Genomic DNA, 21007 nt, shown 5'->3' with positions numbered 1-21007 from the left:
GAGCTTCCTCCCCTTCTAGGCTGCCCACAAGCGGCCCCAACCCTCCTTGGGTCTTCCCTCCTCTTCTGCACCCTCCTGCTCACTGCTTTATTGGGGCTGCCCTTGATAGACACCCAGAGCCAGGGGACAAGCTCTCCCCTACAGCACAGCATGAAGGCACGCACATGCCAAGGGAGCTTTGCAGCAGACGTCAATAAAACTCAAAGCCCCCAACGTGCCATCAAATCTATGTTGTCAACCTGAAAACACAGCAAAATTCAGGCATCTCAGCTCATAGTTCTGGTGCTCATGTTCAACACATTCAAATGGAAGTGCAGTGTGGGTTGAAGTCTCTCTCTAGGTCTGCCTACACTGTCACTACAGTTCAGGTTGACATGCCCATGCCAACTTGAAGCTAGCTAGTTTGAGGACAGCTATGGAGGCATGGAGCTCAGCGTAGGCTCTGAGCTAGCTGCCTGAGGATTTACTCCATTTTTCAGGCAGGTTTTGCAGTCTGCACTGAGCACCATCCTGCTGTAGCTATCCTGACGGCAGCATCTGGGCAAGCTCTGGTAGTTTAAAGCTGGTATGGACATGTTGACACAAGTGGCAGTGATAGCAATGTAGCTGTAACTCCAAATCCCTTTGACATCGCTGGAAAATATGATAGCAGGAAATTACACGCCTCCTCCTGGACTCTAGCTACAAACCTGTCATAGGAGCAACACTTTGGGGCTGACATTTAGGATAGGATGTGGTTTAGATGCAAGCAACTCAGCCACAAGAGTACAAAAGCTGGCGTTCTGTCAGCACTCTGATGTCAGCACCGTGATCTCAGCCAGGAGGCCCTCCCTCATTATGTCACTCTGCACATAATAAAAGAAACTCTCAGTTTCTACAGATCCTTTTTAGGCACAGCCAGATAAATAAAGCAGCCATGGTGCTGAAACGAACCCTATTCCCAGCTTTGTTTGCATTCCCAGTACCTTAGGTCATCCAGCAGCCACTGCGTATCGACTCTTTGGTAGTCTGTCATCCTGGACCAGCTCATTAGGCCAAATGAATCCAATGAAACCCAAGCTTGGTCCCTGGCTCCAGAGTTGTGCGGGCTGGAGTGGTGAAGGGCTCTCCCCAGCAGTAACACTGGAGGGCCTCTGGCCACAACTACGTCAGACTTGCTAACCTGTCAGGACCAGAGCTGAAGAAGTCAGTAAGAAACAAACAACAAAACAAAAAAATAAAAACAGAAAGGGGAAACAATCTCCCACTCATCACCATGCTCAGAAGGAACAAGTAATGTGGAAACAAGAAATGGAAAGGGCTTTAACCTTTATCACAACGCTTAAGTACTGCAAGTACTCGCAAATACTCAGTGGTTGGGTATTACTACTGGGCCCGTTCACCTGTGCTATAAGCAAATGGACATGGCTCTCCAAAGCAACAAAAATTTGGAAAAGAAACTTATCAAAAGCATGGGAGGTAAAAACTGGCTGCTTAACTCATTCTGCAATGCCAACAGGGCACCGTGTTATTGTAATGTCAAGTAGCAAAAGAGAAAGCGGCCTAATGATTTTTAGCAACCAAGAACCTTCTTATTTTGGAAGAAAAAAATTAGATACAGCTGATCCTTTTAGAAGTAGCTGCTTACTTTCTGTCAACTGCCATAGACAAGTGCGTAATTAGCATTATGCAGCTTCTAAGCAAACCCTCAAAGCAAAAACGCACTTCATAAATAGAGCAAACTGAAGACAGCATGGATGAGTGTCATCTATCACCTGTATCATGGATGACTGCCACTGGACCCACTTCCCTGAGAAGCTACCCCTGCAAATGCAAGGCAGCTGTAAGAAAGCATTGGAGATCCAACCCCAATTAATCTAAATTTAGAAAGGAAAAGAAGTTGAATTTAACTTGGAGCATCTGGAATTTGAATGATCTACAAAGCTCCTTGCAAGTGAGAGAATCACTGAGTCACTGCACAGTGTACAGAGTTGTTTTAAAGCTCGTCAACGAGCCTGTAATTGATTCCTCCCGACCACATGGACTTACCTCTATCATTTGAGTGATGGGAGACGTACTTTCACGCCCTCTTCAAAGTGAGCAGTGGGGAGGCTGCGAGCTTGCAGATGGTCCTACCAAGGAACTACTGACTTGTACTTGGATCCCCTTGCTCCTAAGAGCCACTTCCCTGTCCACCTTCGTTATCATTTTAAATTTAAGCCAGTGGAGTGACAGCAGCCTGGTCACTGGGCTAGACAAGGGACTAGCCATCAAAACCTGGGTTCTGCTCCTGTTCCTATTACGACTTCCCATGCAACATTTGGCAACTCAGCTCTTAGTGCCTCAGCCTCTGGCAAAAGTATCTGGGTATCCAGCAGCAACGCATACAAAGGCATCCTCTCCCAGTGGGTCACCAAGTGAAACCACTGGTCTGGGACTCTCCCATGTGCTATTGCTAACTCCCCCCCCAATTACAATAGATAGAAACTAGGTGCTGCCAACGTGAAAAGGAAGTGGGGGGGGGGGGGGGAAACAGGAGAGCAGGAACAATTTTTCTAGTGTTTCCCCTGGTTTTGGGGTACATTACAAAACACAGAAAAACTCCCCACCCTCAAGAAGGAATTACTGTAAAGCTAGAAAGAGTGGAGGCTCTGGAGTGGATGCACTACCTAAAATGATCACTTGTTTCCAGTTAAAAAAATACACATACACATGAAGTAAGAAAGATGTTATGCCACTAAAAAATTTAGTCATACCCACAACACAGGTAGCGCTCAAAATCCTTTGAAGGGAACTTCCAAAACATGATCAAACAGAGGGTAAAACTTCCAGAGCAAAAATTGTCCTTTAGCACCAGCACCATTTTAAATGTTGGGGAGGTGTGAAGAGGGGGAACACAGGACACAGCCAGGAAGGATTCCCAGTGGCTACCACCGGTGCAGAGCGTTCAGCATCTCTGAAAATCACAACATAGACAAAACCAGCTTTGGGATACAACCGTCCGAGAGGCACACCCCACACGTAGGAGTCAGAGGGCTTCAGATTATCCCTTCAGACACACATCCTCACCATTTTTCACAGAGAACATTTAGTCATTTATTTAGGTTCCTAGGCATGAGGTCAAATACTGTGACCCCCCCCCACCCCCTTTCCAGGCATTTATGAAAGAAATCCCAAAGCGACATGCTCTGTATTGAGAACAACACAACCGAAGCCAAGAGAATTAGTTTGCAGCCCTATCATTTAATGGCTACTGTTCGGTCCCTTGATTGTCCTAGGTTTTGTTCGATTCATTTTTCTCCGATTAGCCCACATGGGAAGCAGGAGAAGTTTGACATGCTGTAATACCAAGTCTTGGTTGCCAGAGTTGGGCCTGAATTTAAGGAGTCTGTGCTTTAGGTCTGGGTGGACATACAGGGCTATTCTTTCCTCACTCTTACCTTGCAAATTTACGAGTGGAGGGGAACTGTATTTCTAGCACACCTTGCATCCAATAAGCTCAAGTACTTTGCAAACTAGAAATTAAACCTCCATCTTCCTGCCTGACACTAATTCCATCTGCAGATGGGGAGGCTGAGGTACTGAGAGGCGAATGACTTGCCTAAGGTCACATGGTGTCTGCAGCAGAGCCAGGAAGAGAAGCCACTTCTTACTTTGTTCTGTACATTGGTCAAAAATGCACGTCCTTCACAACTGGGCTTTGTATTGTTCACCAAGGGCCTCTGGACAGTCTTTCTTCACCCACAGTTTCTGGTAAAGTCCAATGGAGTTTGGAGCGTGGACTGAAAACAGGTATTCAGAGGACCGGGACTCTTATAAAAGTATCCTGTAAAACCAAGCTGATGTTATAGACTATTCTTAGCATGATAAGCAGAAGAGAAAAGTCACCTGGTTGCATGGAAAGCCCCTAGTTTGCATTAAAAAGAAATGAAGTAGAGTCAGCAGTCCTTTGACACTCTATACACATTTGCAGAGTAGTTGCTACCTGCCTACCCCACTCTCTCTGGGGATAAGGAAGGAAAACGAAACAAAAACACAACAAAAATTAAAAATAGCTTCCATTTGGCCCAGCAGTCTGAGCAGCTTAACTGGCTGGCAAAAAGCATTCCTGTCGAGAGAACTCACAGCCGGCTAAGACAGCTGGGGAACGACCACCGTGTGCAAGCGTAGGTATGCAGAAAACACTGCCCCTAGCCTGAGAGACCTGTTTGTAGACAGACGTCAGGTACCCAAATCTGGCTCCTCCCTTCCATCCAATCCCAGACAGGGGCGCACGTACCCAGAGGACTCTCAGCTACTTCAGAAACTGGGCAGACCGAGTTCAGTTGGTCACAAGGAACCTGCCTGTCGGATTACCATTTCTATTAGCCTCGCTCCATCTCTGCTGCCACACAAGAGCTCTACCGGAGGGCTCGCCCTGAAGCTCCAGTACCTTCACAAGCTGATACCTGGGGCAGGGGTAGGGAGAAAGGCGAGCACAAGAGGTTGCCTTCATTCTCCCCATGCACCACGGAGAAGCCAGGTCTGGGGCCACTGCTACACTCAAGGCTAGACAAGCGACATTGTGGGAGATGCTGTCCCTGGGTCCTGCTGAATATACATCTGTGTGTATTGTATTCCTTTATGTATACAGTGTCATTAGACTTGTACTTTTAAAAAATAAGATCAAGCCAGGCCTGACCCAGGCTCTGCAGATAAAGTAGTAGCTTATTTCTTATAAATATTTTTTAATATTTTTTTCTTTTTAATTACAAGTAGTCCTCACTCCAGGTAATGTAAGTGACACGAAGTACCTGCACACACACACAGCCCCTGGACTTTCACAGAAAGCCCAGCAGCAACCGCTCAATAAGAAAGGAGTCCTACCTCACAGCAAAGTAGGGGGCATATGGCCAAGTTAGCCTAAATTGAGGGGAGGCAGGGGAGAAAGGGGGGGAAAAAAGAGAAGAGTCACTTGGAGTAAATACAATAAAAAGGGGTTTCAAAAACCCTTCGTATAAAGGATCAAGGAGGTTAAAGCAAAAGCTGGTTCAAAAAAGATGTACAAAACTGTTGGAAACCAACAGAAAACTCTGTCAAAAATAACTTGCATTTAAATCAGAAATCAATGGCATCACACAATTTTGTTGGTAAAGAACAGGGAAGGGGACACCGGGGGAGATCACCATTGAGGGGAAGAGTTCTCATTAGCTCCAGAGCCCAGCATAATTCCCATGGAGTCCTGATGGAAGGGGGCCTCCTGCCACAAAGAGTTTCGTTCCAGACGAGTCATAGCAGTGGGTGTAAACAGCATTTGGGAAGTTATTAATGTCAGAGAAATAATTCCTCCAGGTTTCATCATGATTCTGTTGAAGGAAAGTTCACATCAGTATTGCTGCAAGCAAGCCAAAAGACAGACCTGATTTCAGAAAAGCAAAATGTGGCCTCATAATCCAATAGTCCAAGGTTTATAGGCTAGAACAGCGGTTCTCCATTTAGACTCAAGGCAGCTCGCAAAAGGCTTGGAAACAGTTTGCTTTGTTATTCTGGTTTTGACTACAGAAAAATGCAACAGAAGAATTGCTCTCGTAAAGAACTGAAAGTCCACAACAGGTCAGAACATTTTAAAATGCTCTGGATTAATATTTGAAACCTCCAAGTTTACCTTGGGAATTGTGTTTTCCCACCTCAGCACCAGTATCAAGTGGCACCTTGCGGCACCCCCGAAAGGTGCTCAAGGCACTCCAGGTTGCTGCAGCATCCTGCTTGAGGATCAACTGGACTAAAATTTGGAATGGGCCAAGGGCATCTTGACAGCCTGATGGCCCAAGTGTCCTCAGGAGTGAGACACAGGGACAAGGTTCGAAAGCTCCTTTGTGCAACTCAGCTACTAGAACAGCAGAGAGAATAAGATGCTCATTGAACCTACTACCTGCACAGAATTGTTCTGGTCATTTATTAGGAACCCCAACCAAAGACAAGAGCCCTGCCCACCCACACCAAGCACTGCACAAACAGTGACGGTTCCTGCCTCTACACAGGTCCAAAAAGGAAGCAGCCAGATTTCATAGGCATTACGGCTGGAAGCGACCATGCTGTTCCCTTGACTCTATTGCTGCCATCCAAATTCATCACATTAGATTGGGGCTGGGGACTGGAATCAATGGTATTTTAAAACACTGTAATATATAGTATTTTTAATTACAAAAAATTAAAGCTGATTACCACATTCAAGAGGCATCAAGCTAAGACCTGAAAAAAGAGAATACTGAAACAAGTCCATGCAAAAGCTGCTCCACTGGAATGCCAGTCTGTTTATATTTGACACTGGCCAGTAAGTTATTCTCTAGCTGCATCCTACTCTCGCAGGTGCATGGGGTTTTTCTGAAAAGCTAGTGAAGAGCTCTCTACAGGGCTCAAAGCCTAAATGCCTTTCAGTTACCAGCTCAGTGTTTTAAAGGAGCTCATTTGATATGTTTACTTCCCAAAACTGTACAACCAACTTGGCTTCAAGACCTACATGTTCAAAGCTTCTATGGTTGCGAACTACTCACCAGCCAACCTTTCCCCGTAGTCAACTTCAGGATTTCATTTCCTCCTAGCTTCTGTTTCTGTCCACAGCAGGCATGAGGGGGCTTTTCATCCAGGAACCTCTGGGCTCTGATGTCATAAAACAGCAAGGACCCCTGCCCCGTTCCCACAGTTATGATGTGCTCGTAGAAGCTCACGGACCGGATACCTGTCAGTCGGAGGGAGAGGAGAGTTACCAACTGCTGTAAAGAGAAATGAATGTTTTAGCTTTGCAGAGCTGATTATCTCTGTCCAAGGTTTTCTTCTCTGCGTTATTAGTTTCCTTTTCACTGCAAAACAGTGGAGGTTAAGTCCCATTTCTGTTATTGAAATGGTAGCTGCTATTACATGTTGTCCTTCCTGCTCCCCACAAGCTCCCACCACCGCCGTTCCTATCCCAACAGCACACGCTGGAGCACCCCTCCCAGACCACATCTTGTATCAGTCACTGTGCAAACTGAACAAAGGTGCTCCCTGTCCCAGGTCACGTGCAGCCTCCAAGAGCCATCCACTGGGGTGTAGGATTTCCCATCAGACTCAGGTACAGACTGTTCTCTTGATTTAATATTAAGGATTAATCTTAAAGTACAGGACAAAGACAATAACTGACAATCTCATTGGCGTCAGCTGGATCAAGATCATGCCCAAGGAAGGGCAGCCTGGGGGCCAACTGGCTGGGCAGCAGCTCTACAGAAAAGGAGCTGGGGGGACAGGGACAAGAAGCCGAACAGGAGCCAGCAGTGTGCCCTTGTTGTCAAGAAGGCTACCAGCATCCTGGGCTGCATTGGTAGTTGCTAGTAGGTCAAGGGCTGTCATTCTTCCCCTCTCTTCAGCACTGGGGAGGGCACATCTGGAGTCCTGTGTCCAGCTGTGGGCCCCCCACTAGAGAAAGGATGTGGACACATTGGAGAGTCCAGCAGAGGGCAACCAAAATGGTGAGTGGGCTGGGGCACATGACTGGTGAGGAAAGACTGAAGGAACTGGGCTTATTTAATCTACAGAAGAGGAGACTTAATAGCAGCCTTCAACTCCCTGCAGGAGGGTTGCGAAGAAGATGGAGCTGGACTGTTCTCAGTGGGGGCAGATGACAGGACAAGGAGCAATGGGCTCAAGCTGCAGCAAAAGGAAGTTGAGGCTGGATATTAGGAAGAATTTTTTCACAAGGAAGGTAGTAAAGCACTGGACAAAGATCCCCAGAGAGGTGGTGGGCTCTCCATCCTTGGAGGTTTTGAAGACCTGACTAGACAAAGCCTTGGCTGGGATGATGTAGTTGGGGCTGGTCCTGCTTGGAGCAGGGGTTGGACTAGACATGACCTCCTGAGGTCCTTTCCACCCTAATTTTCTCTGGTTCTCCAAGTCTCTGAAGGCTAAATCTTGCATGGACATACAGAGCCCTACTCATCTGGGAATGCTGGAAGATCCAGGTCCTAAATCGCTTTGGGTTACTTATGTTTAAAGTTTCAATCAAAACAGAACATTTTAGCTAAACTCCCACTGCACAAAATTAAATTGTGCAGATTTATTTCACGCTTTATTAAAAAAAATAGAAATTTGGAGGCTAGAGTCTCTTAAGTGGATCTGTTTGAAGGAGAGACTTTGTCCATGCCAAAGTACATAACATTACTTTCTGAATGATTATGGGCCAGCCATTCCTTCACTATTTGCTGAAAAAAAGAGCTGGAAAGGTTTCAGCTGTGGGTACCCAGCAGTCTAGTATTCAGTATTGTTCAAAATCTTCTAGGGTTTAGTATTGTTCAAAATCTTCACTGATGACTTAGAAGACTGAACTAAATGTAAAAGTACTGAGTCTACAGATGACGGCCTCCCAGGGTAGACAATTTAGATCACTGGTGGTCAAGTGCACTGCATGTGTACCAGAAATGGCATGGGCAGCCCGTGTGGCAAGTGGCAGATCAGGGAGGCGATGAAGACAGTTAAATGAGGAAGGGATCAATACTGGCTCAAAGGTTTGGCCCCACAGGAGCTGTGGAGGTAAAGGCCACACATTCATGGTTGCCATGTCTGGCTGATTATTACAGTGGCACTCTCTCATACTTCGGACTTAGCCAGCGGCATGCTTGCCAAAAAGGTTGGCCACGCTGTTTTGAAGTATGGGATTGGGAACTGAAATAGCCCTGATAAATCGGAAAAAAATTACTCTGAAACAGGATCAAATTCAATAAGGGTTAGTGCCAATTGTTACACATAAGGAGGAACAAGCAAAATCACAAATATGAGATGGGAAGCAACTATTCTGCAGCCAATGATATAGTGGATTGCAAGGTGAATAATATTGTTGCAAAAAATATAAAAGCAACAACTCCTGCTAATGCATTGCAAATGCTAACACACGGGTCATGGAAAGCGATTCTTCCACTCTCCTGCGATGGTGAAGTCTCACCTCCAAAGCTGCATTCAGTTTTGGAACTGCACTTTAAGACAGACATGGACAAACTGGAAAGAGCCCCCAAGGAGAGCAACAAAAGGGAGGTCTACAAAACAACGTAGGAGAGCAGGATGGAAGAACTGAAACGGTGTAGTCTAGAGAAGATCAAACAGAGGGATTTGATAACTGGCTTTCAATGAAAAGCATTGTTACGATGCGGACAGCAATTAACTGCTTTGTATCCACAGAAAACGAGCCCTGTAGTAGTAGTAAGTATGTTTACAGAAAGGGAGATATAGGTTAGATATTAGGAAGAAATTTGTGATTGTGAGGGTGGCTAAGCACTGAAACAGATTTCCAAGAGAGGTTAGGGAATCTCCCTCCCTAACTTCAAAGCACCTAGCATTTAAAAACTTCCAAACATTTGCTTGGCATGGTTTAGAAACAAAGTCCTGCCATGAAATGGTGAGGGAGGAGAGAGGGGTTGGACTTGATGATTTCCTGAGGTCCCTTCCAGTCGTATGTTCCTTATGCTTTTTTTTTAAGTTTTGTTTTTGTCCATCCACAAAGACTCCAAAACGGATTGAGGTACAAAGCAAATAGAGCTGTGCAGCTCCTGCCACATTTTTGGTCTGAAGCTAGAAGCTTTGGATCTCCTCAACAGTTTAAAATATAGCTGGAAAATAAGAGGGGGGGGGGAGGATAAGCATTCAAACCAGAATTGGGAAAACATGCCACGCTTCCATCTAGCTATGCCAACTACAACTGAATCCATTTGACCAAATGAAATCAAGTTTAAAAAGTAGGTATTTGTAATGGAAAAATTATACAAAAAGGAGCCTGGGATTGTTAGCCAAGGAAACATGAAAGTGTTCGGACAAGCCTGAAGCATCCCTTTTGTGCACGATGAGGATTATTTGGCTTTGGCAATGTTCTGCAATTGGGTCCAGATTCTGCAGGAGACCGCAGAGATTTCTATAATGACAGCACAGAAAAAGAAAGCAAGCGCAACATAGTACCCTTCTATTTCTGTACTAAAACTACTCTTGAACAAACAACCCATGATGGATCGAGTGATGAGGGATGCATAGAGATGGTATATGCTCACCAATCTAGTTCCTGCATTTCATAGCATTAACGTTTTGGTTTCTTCTCTAATCATGAGCTAAACTGGGGGGGGTGGAAATCAGTGAGGTACCAATTATCAGGAGGATGTTTCAGAGTACATTTGAAAAATAGCACTTCAAATTGCTTCCTTAAGGGGTTTAAAGTACATAGGATTAATAATTAACATAAAACTGAAGCACAAACTGTACCTGAACCCGATGAGAAAAAAAAAAAAAAAAAAAAAATCAAATAAACTCCAACATGCCCATCATTGTACTATGTGGGTGTCATAGTAATACCTTGAACTATAACACCTTCAAAGTACACAATGAATGCTGGTGAATTAAGTCCCACTCTTGTACAGTAGGGGAGAGTTCCCCACTTAAAGGAGGGGAAATGGAAAGCAGGGACATTTCCCTGTACATGCTAAGAGCAGTAGGCAAAGAGAACATATAAAGACATGAATCCAAACAGCTAGAAACAAACTACCACCACAGTATGGATTAGCGCCATACCTATCAGCCCACTTTAAGCCAGCAACAAAGAAAGGCCGTTCTCACTTAAGTAGTAGTTCAGGTTGCTTCATATTCCCTTGCAGCTGCTAGGGGAGCCACACTTAAGAAGCAGGGCAGATACAGCAACTGCTGCTTCAGATGAAATAAGTCATCACACACTGTAGCAGAACGCACTTCTCATCTCAAGTCTTGATAAAAGAAAAAACTTAGACCAACTTTTAAATGATACGTTAGCGTCCCCGAGAACAATGAGTTTCAAAGTGCATGTTCAGCTCACCACAGGCGATTTCTAGGAACATTCAACAGAAGATGGCAACTGGCCAACATTTTCAAACCTGAATAGCTAAAATTAAATCTATGTTCAGCTACAGCTTTTTCGTTGAGTCTCATTCTTCAAAGGTGCCAAGCATGCACAGTTCACAGTGGAACCAACAGCAGGTGCAGGCGCTAGGCATCTTTCAAGATTATTCTCTTATTCAAGTGCTTAAATAGGGGGTTAGCAAGGTAAGGCTAAGCACTGAGGTTTGCAGTCTTCACCTACTTCATATAACCCAAGATGGCATAGGGAGAAAAAAAAAAAAGGGAAGTTATTTAATACATCTTAAGCAAGCTCTTTGAGGCATGCTGTCTATACATATTCCACTCCTGATGTTGCATGGGCCCTATGCACTCAAGATGGGACTATGTGCCATTGTACTCTGGGCGAGGGCAAGGGCATAGAAAGGCAGAGCAAGGTCAAAAGATCCTTAGCCATTACATCAATATGGAGTCCTGGCAATACCAGCCTGCATGACTTGGCGGATGGTTGTGGTACACAAATGCCACCACTTTCAAGAATACCAGTTACTCTACAGATAACTTCTCTTCAAGGTTTCGTCTATACTATATTACACTTTGGTGACTCAAACAACTGCCTGTACAAGGGAGGGGACTGCTATGAGGCTAGACAGATCAGGACTGCGATACGGTTCTGCCAAATTAGGCATTAAATAGAGAAGTCTCTACCGAACAGTAATATTAGTAGAATTACACATCTTTTCCCAAACAGCTGCTTAATGGAGTCTCAGCTACTGGGGTACTTCTAAAAAAGCTACAGAAGCTGCTTGTGCTTCAGTGGGCAGTTCTAACTTACCCCAGGGGTTTCTGAATTAGCGACCTGATCAACCTGAAAACCATTTGGACAATGCTTGTGCTGAAGTGCTGTAACTTGGCCCTTTCCGGATGGAATGAGGGGTTGACAGTCTGCAATCAAGAAATGCTTTGCTGAAGAAGCTGGAGCCCCAGAAGTTAAGACGACAGTATTCTGCTGCAAAATAGACCTAAAAGGGTCAGGGTGGGTCTTGTGGATCTAGCCAATGTAGAAGTAAAGATTTTTAATAAACCAAATCAGGGGCTGGAGGTAGCACTGTTAAGACTGGAAAATAACACATACATCATTAAGAAAGGGAAAACATGATCCAGGCAACCAGAGTCCAGTTACTCTGATCTCAGCAATAGGCAAAGCTTTAGAATGAGGTTCTGAAGGCAAAAAGTACCGGAGACATGGAGACCAACTGAAAAAAAATGGGATAAATGCAACATGGATTTACTGAATGCAAACTATGCCAGAGTCTTCCCAAAGAATGATACTGGGATATAATTGATTTTCCTAGACAAAGGAAACACATTAATCTAAAAATTCAGAAAAGAATTTGATACAGTGCTACACAAGCAGTTAATTAAACTGGAGAGGAGAATTTGAATAAAAATTGCAAGTCAAGTAAAAAAAACCTGGCCAACTGGGAAACAGCCCTCCTTCTACTTCAATCTGCTCTTTCAGGCTGGGAAGGGGTTATTAGTGGGGTTCCCCTCTGACTGGTTTTAGAAGTGATCTCATTTAAAACTGTCATTGATAACCTGGGCACAAAAAAGTGTGCTTATGATGTCTGTGATAAGTCAAGTTTGAAGAGCCACATAATTATCAGAGACAATTATGTTCATACTGGAACAGGTTCAGAGAAGGCCTACTAGGACAATCTGGTAAATGGACAGCCTAACTGAGAGACCACCAAGAGAAAAAAAAAACAACAACTTAGTTTAGCCCAACAAAATGAAAGCTTACAGAGGATGCTCTTGGAGGGAGTTATTTAAGATGAAGGATAAAGATGGCACAAGAACAAATGGGGATGAGCTGGCACAAATAAATTTAGGTGGAAATCAAGTTTCTAGCCATCAGTGGAATGACAGCATGGAACAGCCTTCCAGCAGATGCAGCAGTAACAAGCAGCCTAAATCAGGTTTAAAAGTTGAAGTTGGATATACTTATGAATGTGATTTTGCAATGCAATAGCCTGTGGCAGCTGGAGACTGGAAAGAAACTCCTGGATCGCATGTTGTGAGTTTTCAGCTAGCTTTTCCCACTTTTAAGTTGGTTTTGAAAAATAAAACTTCAGGAAGTACACTTCTCAGCGATGTGCCTCAAAAACAAAGTTTGAGTTAGAGTGTCTCTGAGGGGACTAGTCGTTTCAAACTATGAAAAAACAAACAAACTTGGATGTAGTGGATGATTTGGATCAGAGAAAGGAAGTAAAAAATAAATTTGGATAAACTAAAATTTACAGCAGCTATTCCTAAGCTCTAAGAGGCTTTGTAGTTATCTAAAAGCACCAATACAAGACGGCTCGCCTGCTATAATCTACAAATGTACCAACAACAAATTACTATGAAAGCTTCACGACATTATACTGCTCCGGTGGAGAGATCAAGTGGTACCACAAGATTTCAGAGATGCTTGGTTTGTACAATAATAATACAACAAAGGGGACAGAAGTGACTGTGACAACTACAGGGGTATCTCCCTGTTGAACATCGTTGGAAACATGGTCACTGGCATCACATGCCATAGTTTGCAGTCTCTAGGTTAGAGGCTCCCAAACTTTCTCTTATTGCATACCCCCTTCCAGATTTAACAGCTGCCCTCATGCCCCTAACAGCACACATTTTATATTTTAACCCCTTCAATGCCAGTTATGTGTAATGGCAGATTTAAATTTTCATCTCCAATTTCTCCCACGTATCACCCAGAGATGTCTTGTGTACCCACAGGGGTATGCACACCAGTTTGGAAACCCCTGCCCCATGTTTAAAAAAAAAAAAAAAAAAAAAAAAAAATCTTATCCTGAGAATCAATGTGGTTTTTGCTCAGGATGTTCCACCATTGATATGACATTTTTGGTCAAGCAACTGCAAGAGGAGTGTAGAAAAAACCAAATAGCACCGTTTGTTGCCTTCGCTGATCTGACAACATGTTTCGATACAGTCAATAGGCAGAGCCTTTTTACTGTTCTGACGAAACCAGGTTGTCCCCCCAAACCGTCGAGCATCTTTCACTCATTACATCAAGGGATGAAGGCAACCGTAGCGCATGAAAACCAAGAGGCGCATGAACAATGGGGTGAAACAGGGGTGGGTCTTAGCCCCCCTGCTTTTTAACCTATACTTTTCTTTCCTGCTTCTTCGTGCACTCAAGGACTTTGTCGTGCATTCAGCAATGTCAGCATTCATCTTTGAACCAAACTAGATGGAAGCTTGTTCAATACTGCAAGGTTTAGAGCAAAAATCAAGGTGACAGATCTGGTACCGAGAGATTTCCTGTTTGCAGATGATGTGGCCTTAGTTGCCCACAGTTCCCTGCAAAATCTCTTGGGCAGATTTTACGAGTCATGCAAGAGCTTCAGGGTGGCAAGTAGTCTCAAGAAGACTGACCATGCACCAAGGAATGGAAGAACCAACATCTGACACCACTCTGGAGAATAAATCTTTTGATGGCATTGACAGTTTTTGCTGCTTGGGTTCTACAATCAGCAGGAAACTTGATCTTCAGACTGAACTAAAAGAACTGGAAAAGCAGCTAAGAATTTTGCACTATTATAGAAACGTGCACGGAATAACAGCAAACTATCAGCTAAGGTGAAGATACGAATCTACAAGACTTGTGTACTATCATCCCTGCTTTATGATTTAGAAGCTTGGACAAGATATGCTAGGCACATCAAGTGACTGAACAGCTTCCACATGAGATGTCTGCTAAGATCCTGGAAATAAAGTGAGATGACAGAATACCAAACACAGAGGTGCTGAAGTGTACAGGACTGACAAACTTAGAAACCACTATCAAGAAGAGGAGGTTGCAATGGCTCAGCCATACCAGGAGAATGGGAGGAGACTATAATCCCTAGAAAATTTTGTACAGCAAGTTTCGAGATGGCTCTAGAAAGTGGGGTCACTCTCTATGGTAGTAACACCAAGAGTACAAAAAAAAAAAATGAAGTCATTCAACATCAACATAGAAAGCCAAGAGGAGTGTGCAGAATCCCATCTGCTTTGCAGGGAACATCTGGAACTGGGTGGAGCTCAACATGAAGTGCCTTTGACCCAGAGGATGGAAGCAAAGCGAACAAGAATAAAGCAGCATGCTGTAAACTCGGACTCCAACTTAGACAACATATGGATCTGTGAAACTTGTAACAATCTGTGTGGCTTTCGAATTGGGCTCGACAGCCACAAATGGATTCATCAGGCACCTGACTAGATCTCTTATGAGGACACTGTGATCCAGAGGACTCACGGCTGCCTACAGTACAAGACAGGAACAGTGTTTCTGCTTTAATCAGGGGACTAAGAAGGAAATGAGTGTGAGCTAGCCATACTTCACTTCTCATGCACTCATGACAGCCTCATCACTGTAAGTACAGACTAACTGGACACTGGGTGATCAAGTGACTCCATTTTACATAAAGGGATAGATAATCTGCTTGCACTGTGGACACATGTGTACTACAACCACTTCAAGAATTTGCATTTCACACAACTTCTTATGAATACCTCATTTTTACACAATTTAAAACACTAGAAATGTTTCCTTCAAGGTTTTAAAATTGCAATGAAAACATGTTCTTGCAATGTAGAAACACAATATTGTAGCACAGAGCATGAAGATGGCTAAATTGTTATTCAATTCCAAAAGATGTAAATACAAGGAAAAAAGAAAGAGTATTAGAGGCAGACATATTGGTTATTTCGTAATCCAGGGGGCTGGTGACAAAGGATGGATCATTTGATAAACTTAAGTGACAGCACCTCTTATTCTATACAGCTTCTGGTCAGCAGTGAAATTCAACAGATCCTAGCCAGTTAGAGGGTTAACTATGTCTCTGCCTTTATTACCTCGAGATGCACGCAATTCAGTCTGCTTGTGCAACATACTGAGTTTAAATTTACACATACTACTAATTATTAGGACAGTCAGAAGAAGCAGCCTTGATATTTACTAGCTACTGCATTTTATTGCAGCCATCAACTGTTACCTTTGCAAGCGGATAATTTGCAACTTCAAGCTTTCCTTACCACTGCCTCGTTCTCTGGAACAGACGGATTTAACATTGTTGGAAGGCTGCCTTGGGTCCAGAAAGGAGACATGTGCCTGAGATCCCACTGCATACACCGACCACTCCTGACCATAGGCCAGACACACATTCTCCCTGCAGTATGGCAACTTTGTGGAAAGTAACTGAAAATAAAATTGAAAGAAAATTTAACTCATTATGGAAAAGATAAAAAGGAAAAAAAAGGGGAGAAGGGATATAACTGACAGCACAAAAACAAACACCCATGAGACCACATTTAAGGAAACTACAAAAAAGCAACATAGGGCTGAAAAATTAAAGTTCTGAAAGAGTTACTGGCTTCATTGTGAAAAGGCAAAGGAAAAGGCCTGGAGGAGGAGTGGGACAGAAGACAGCACACAGTCAAAGGCAGTATTGTTGAAAACTGCAGCTCTGGAGGCATGGGAGCAGGATGGGGTCAGCTGAGGTGGGAAATGGGACACTTAAACTTTGCCTATATTTGTTACTGCTCTGGTCTAGCCTACTGTACTTCTTGCATACTGCGTGCTCCCAAACAATAATCTCTCCCGTGCACACCATTCTAATTATGCACATCATCCAGCTCTACAGACGCACTCCGGTTCTGCTTATTCCTATTTCTAATGGACTTAATTTATGCTAGTGTAAACCAGAGCATTCACAAAACCATTTGCACCAATGTGACTACAACAGTTCAAAATGACACCTCAATTAAGCTGCTACAACTTAATCAAATAGACACACACTTAGGTCCAGTATGAACATTAGAACAAAGCAGGATAAAGAAAAACCCTTAATATTTGTCTAGATTTAGTAAAAGGTAGAAGCTTGCCTCCCTCACAAGGAGGGGAAAACAAAACACACACAAAAAAATCCCATGCTCCTCTTTCCAGGCCTCTATTTCTAAAAAGGTTCATTTTGCCATTGGGCTTTCCAACCTTCAAATAAGTGATTGGGGACAAGTGTATTACACACGCTGCTGTAGTCAGTTCAGACATCCTATGAAACAGTGGTAGACTGGCTTAGCTGCTAGACTAACTGTTGAAATTTAGTATAGACAAACAGAAACAGCACCTTAGATAGTGTGTGCTCTGCCTTCCAAAGATGAAAGTATCCATCCAGAGATACAGCACCTAGCTCCTAGAAGAAAAAAGGGTTAGCTTCCACATATGTTCTCACCAACTTCAATTCAATACGAGGCAGCTGCTTAAATGCTATTTTAGTAGCTTGAGCCTTGATAATTGCTGTAAAATTTGCCCGTAGTCTTAATGAACATGCACAAAGCAAACCTTAAATTTTACACTGGTTTCAGTACAAGACGGTAGTGTAAACATGGGGAAGGATCAGCAGAGAAAGGGTAAAACTCTGGCCAAAACGGAGATTGCCAAAATAAAAGTGTTGTTAGACATCTGATGAAAATGCCTCAGGAAGGGCACAAAATCAAGTTGCTAATGCTAAGTACAGGCACTACGGCTGGATCTTTATTCTGTGACAAAGCCTTTTTCCAGGCAATGTTCTAGTTCAGGGGTGCTCAACCTCCGGCCCACGGGCCTGATGCGGCCCACAGAGCCATAGGCATCCAGCTTGTGGAGCTCTTCACAGATTGGGGCATTTGGTGGCAAGAAATGCAGTCACCTCCACCGCTGCCAAATTCCCACGCCCTGCACAGCAGGTTGGGGCCAGGTCACACTCCCTCCTGCCATCCCCTTGGCTGTATGAGGCTGCGCCATGTCCCTCTCCCAGGGCTGGGCCCTATCCCCTTTCCCTCGTGGGGCTAAGTTGGAGCCAGGATGTCCCCTGCCCCCCTCTGCGCAGCCAGGTGGGGCCTTCCCACAACTGCCCCGTGCTGGATTGGGACTGTGAGCCAGATCTGGCTCTCAGACAGCTTGGGCACTACCCAGCCAGCCCACTAGCCAAAAAGGTTGAGCACCACTGTTCTAGTGACATATCTTTAAGAAACACAATCCTAAACACAAATTCCCTCCATCAGTTGGCAGTAATACCAAGGCGTGAACTGGGGGGAGTATTTGCATGATGCAGTTTACATTTTTACAGTATGGCAAATATATAAAACAAACTTTGACACCAAAAAGAGGGAGAGAGGTTCAATCTATTAATGCTGGGTCTCAAAAGTCAGCTGAATTCTCTAGCTGGCTACTGATAGACATACAACCACTGTGGTTTCACAACTGGCGAAAGGATGAGTGAGCAGGGTCCAACCTACAAGCTGTATTCTGTTTGGCTTGTCTTTTGTCAATGGTTAAGTGCTCCATAGGCCAAACCTAGTCTCCCCCCTGCCAAGCTATCCACACAGAAAATCTTCTTTTTGAAACTGTTATATTTGTTCCAGAGTAACTGCTAATTAATGGCAGACACAAAAGCAGCAGATAAAAAGTACAAGAGGCAGGCATAAAAAAGCTTCTAGCAAAACATCCTAAAACTGCAGCTTTGCCTCAAGTTCATCAGTCAGAATGAAATCTAAGTCACATCTCAGTCCAGCTTTTATCCAGTTCCAGAAGCTAGAAGGTTATCATTTCAGTCCTCTCAAGCTGCCTGTTTACATCCTACTGACCTTGTTCTTATTGTTGAATGCCAGTGCTCGGACCTTGCAGTTGTCAGGATTGGTGTTTTCCTTGGGGATATCTTTCAGAGCCCTGTGTGTTATGTGAGCATAGACGGGGACTCGAGAGAGGTTATGCCTGGCGTCAGTTTTTGACAGGACATCCTCTGTCACCTCCCAGAGACCCATCGAGCCATCCCGGGAACCTAAGGGTAAAGCACATCGCAGCATGGGTTAGGCACGAACAATTTCTCTACTGAAAACACAGCCCTAAGAAAGGAAAAAACACGATCAGGATTAGTTTTATTTAGCTGAACATGGCCCTGGTGCTTAAATATTAATAAGAGCTAATAAAAGCATGGTTTTTAAACCTGTCAAATTTAGAACGCTAATTGGAATCTCATTAAAGCTTGCCAGTGGCTAAATAATTTTTAAAGCTGCTATTTCAAGAACTACTCACAGCAATCAAGGACAAACTGTGGAGCAATCATCCACAGAGAATATACATCTAGCAGGGTGCTTGGAAGTGGCTGGGTCAGCAAAGATCTGCTCCTGTTTATACGCATGTTTAAGATGATTTAAAATCTAAGCAAAGCTTGTATGAATACCTTCAAGAGGTTCAAACTAGGTTTCTATTGATGGCATTTCTATGAGTGCTTGTACTACTGCTCTGTTGAATGTGGGGTGAAAAAAAAGAAAAGAAAAATCAACCAAATGAGCACATCATTCTTCTTGATGACGACACTAGTACAGCAGTCTCAACGTAGGCCTGAGACAAAAGCTGCTGCGAATTAGTCCCATCCCACCTCCAACTGCACTCAAGGGATTTACCCCACTCACTTCCATCTGTGTCTTAGTGCTGCCATCTCTACAATTGGCCTAACCGGTAACTCAGTTTCTGTCCCTGTACAATGAGAAGAACATAAATTTTCCTCCCCAGACTCGTTCACAAAGTTATTGTAAGAGCCAATTATTAAGTGTCACTCTGAAGTGGGAAAAGACTAGGTAAAGGTGAGAACCATTCTAAAAAAAACACACAGGCTTCAATGCATTTATTTTCCAAGTACGATGTGAAAAGCACAGCTCAGCATCAAACGATCAACACACAGGACAACAATTTGGCATGATGTCATTATGTTGTCACCTTGTCAACCAGGTCAAACAAATGCAGTCAGCTCCCCCTGCTGATATGCTCCCCCAAAAAGGCTTCCCAGAAATTCCCAGAAAGGCTTTCTTCATAATATAAGCATCAAGTGGTACCTAGTATGTCCTGCCACACAACATACATCGGGGTGACCAACCTGCAACAAGCAGCGCTAGCAGTCTCAGTATGTGGCATGCAGGATCTTGGGGAGGGGAAGGCAGCACAGTGGCAAACACAGCGGGAAGCAGAAAGGAAAGCGGCTGAACTAGCGGGAAGCAGCAGATCATGCAGGCGAAGGGGACTAGTGACGCTTGGGGCGTAGCGCTAATTTGTGGCATGCTTGCCAAAAGGGTTGGCCCTTGCTGATATATATGATCAAGGCATTTAACAGAACAGTTTCAACTGTTATGGGGGAAAAAAAATATATATATATATATATATATATTTTTGGCTGTGGGGAAAAAAATATATATATATTTTTCCCCCATAACAGTTAAAACTGTGTTCTGTTAAATGCCTTGATCACACACACACACACAGACACTGAATTTCTACATATGCCGAGATGTTCTAGTAAGAAGCTTTTTCTTAAATGCTAACTAAAAAACAACTACTTTGTTAAACTGGTTTAGCCCTGAAGTCAGGCAACCATCTTGTTTCTTACCTGATCTTTTCACTTTCTTAGAAAAATTATTCTTTCTATCTGGGTTCTTTTTGTACAATCTATTTCTTCACAGCCAAGATGGCTGACCAACTTATTTCTCCTTCAATCAAGGCCACTTTAGCTCAAGAGAGATTATACTTATGCCCATGGATTCCTTAAATAAACCACTGCACACACTCGTGCGGAGGCTGACCCCCGCTTCTACCTAAATACCAATACGAACAAGGGACATGGAAACTCAACCCTTCAGCCTTCTTTGCACCGAAGTGGCTGGCAAACAGATATGACCTAGAGTGACACCAATGATTCCTCTTCCTCCCTCTGAATCACATTTAATCTACCTCTCAGAAACAGACACCAAGAACTTTTCTCTGCTCATGGTAATTCCCCCCAGCTGCTCAACTTTGCACCTTTCTGCCTTTCACTTGCAACTACAAATATACATTACAGTTTCTAAGATTATTTCCTGTTCTTCATGGTTTTGTCAGTACTCAGCTTGACAATCTGAATGGAGTTACAATGGTTATGTTTTTCTGAGTCCCCGTGACATACAAATTCAGAGAGTGGAATGTCCCATTAATATACACCTGGTCCCAAAACATCTTCAAAAATGTTGTGTGGTATATGTGAAAGTGATTAAAATTAAAAGCGAGTAGTAAAAGAGCTATTGAGAGTTAGGTGGTTTTGAACAGAGCTGTACC

At 43.7% G+C, this 21007-nt stretch overlaps 1 protein-coding gene across 2 annotated transcripts in view; it reads right to left on the bottom strand.

Moving 5' to 3' along the window:
- The window catches only part of DCAF12 (DDB1 and CUL4 associated factor 12), a 44668-nt gene that overhangs the window by 5354 nt on the left and 18307 nt on the right, over positions 1-21007 (bottom strand). Inside the window, exons 5-9 of one of the 2 annotated variants that reach the window (XR_016441150.1) lie at positions 18511-18704; positions 17013-17078; positions 15922-16084; positions 6513-6697; positions 966-5324 (exon numbers count right to left, since the gene is read on the bottom strand). Coding sequence is in view for 1 of the 2 variants with exons in the window: in XM_090037595.1 (XP_089893721.1) it covers positions 5166-5324; positions 6513-6697; positions 15922-16084; positions 17013-17078; positions 18511-18704 (767 nt within the window). In the remaining variant the exon portion in view is untranslated. Of the gene's footprint in view, positions 1-946; positions 5325-6512; positions 6698-15921; positions 16085-17012; positions 17079-18510; positions 18705-21007 lie in introns of those variants that run through there. The other variant, XM_090037595.1, reaches the window with a different exon arrangement.

Source organism: Crocodylus siamensis, chromosome 3, assembly GCF_052110815.1.
Source record: "Crocodylus siamensis isolate JL-2025a chromosome 3, ASM5211081v1, whole genome shotgun sequence".
Lineage (NCBI taxonomy): Eukaryota > Metazoa > Chordata > Crocodylia > Crocodylidae > Crocodylus > Crocodylus siamensis.
The sequence above is the reverse complement of the archived record's forward strand: the minus strand, read 5'-3'. Positions and strand labels throughout refer to the sequence as shown.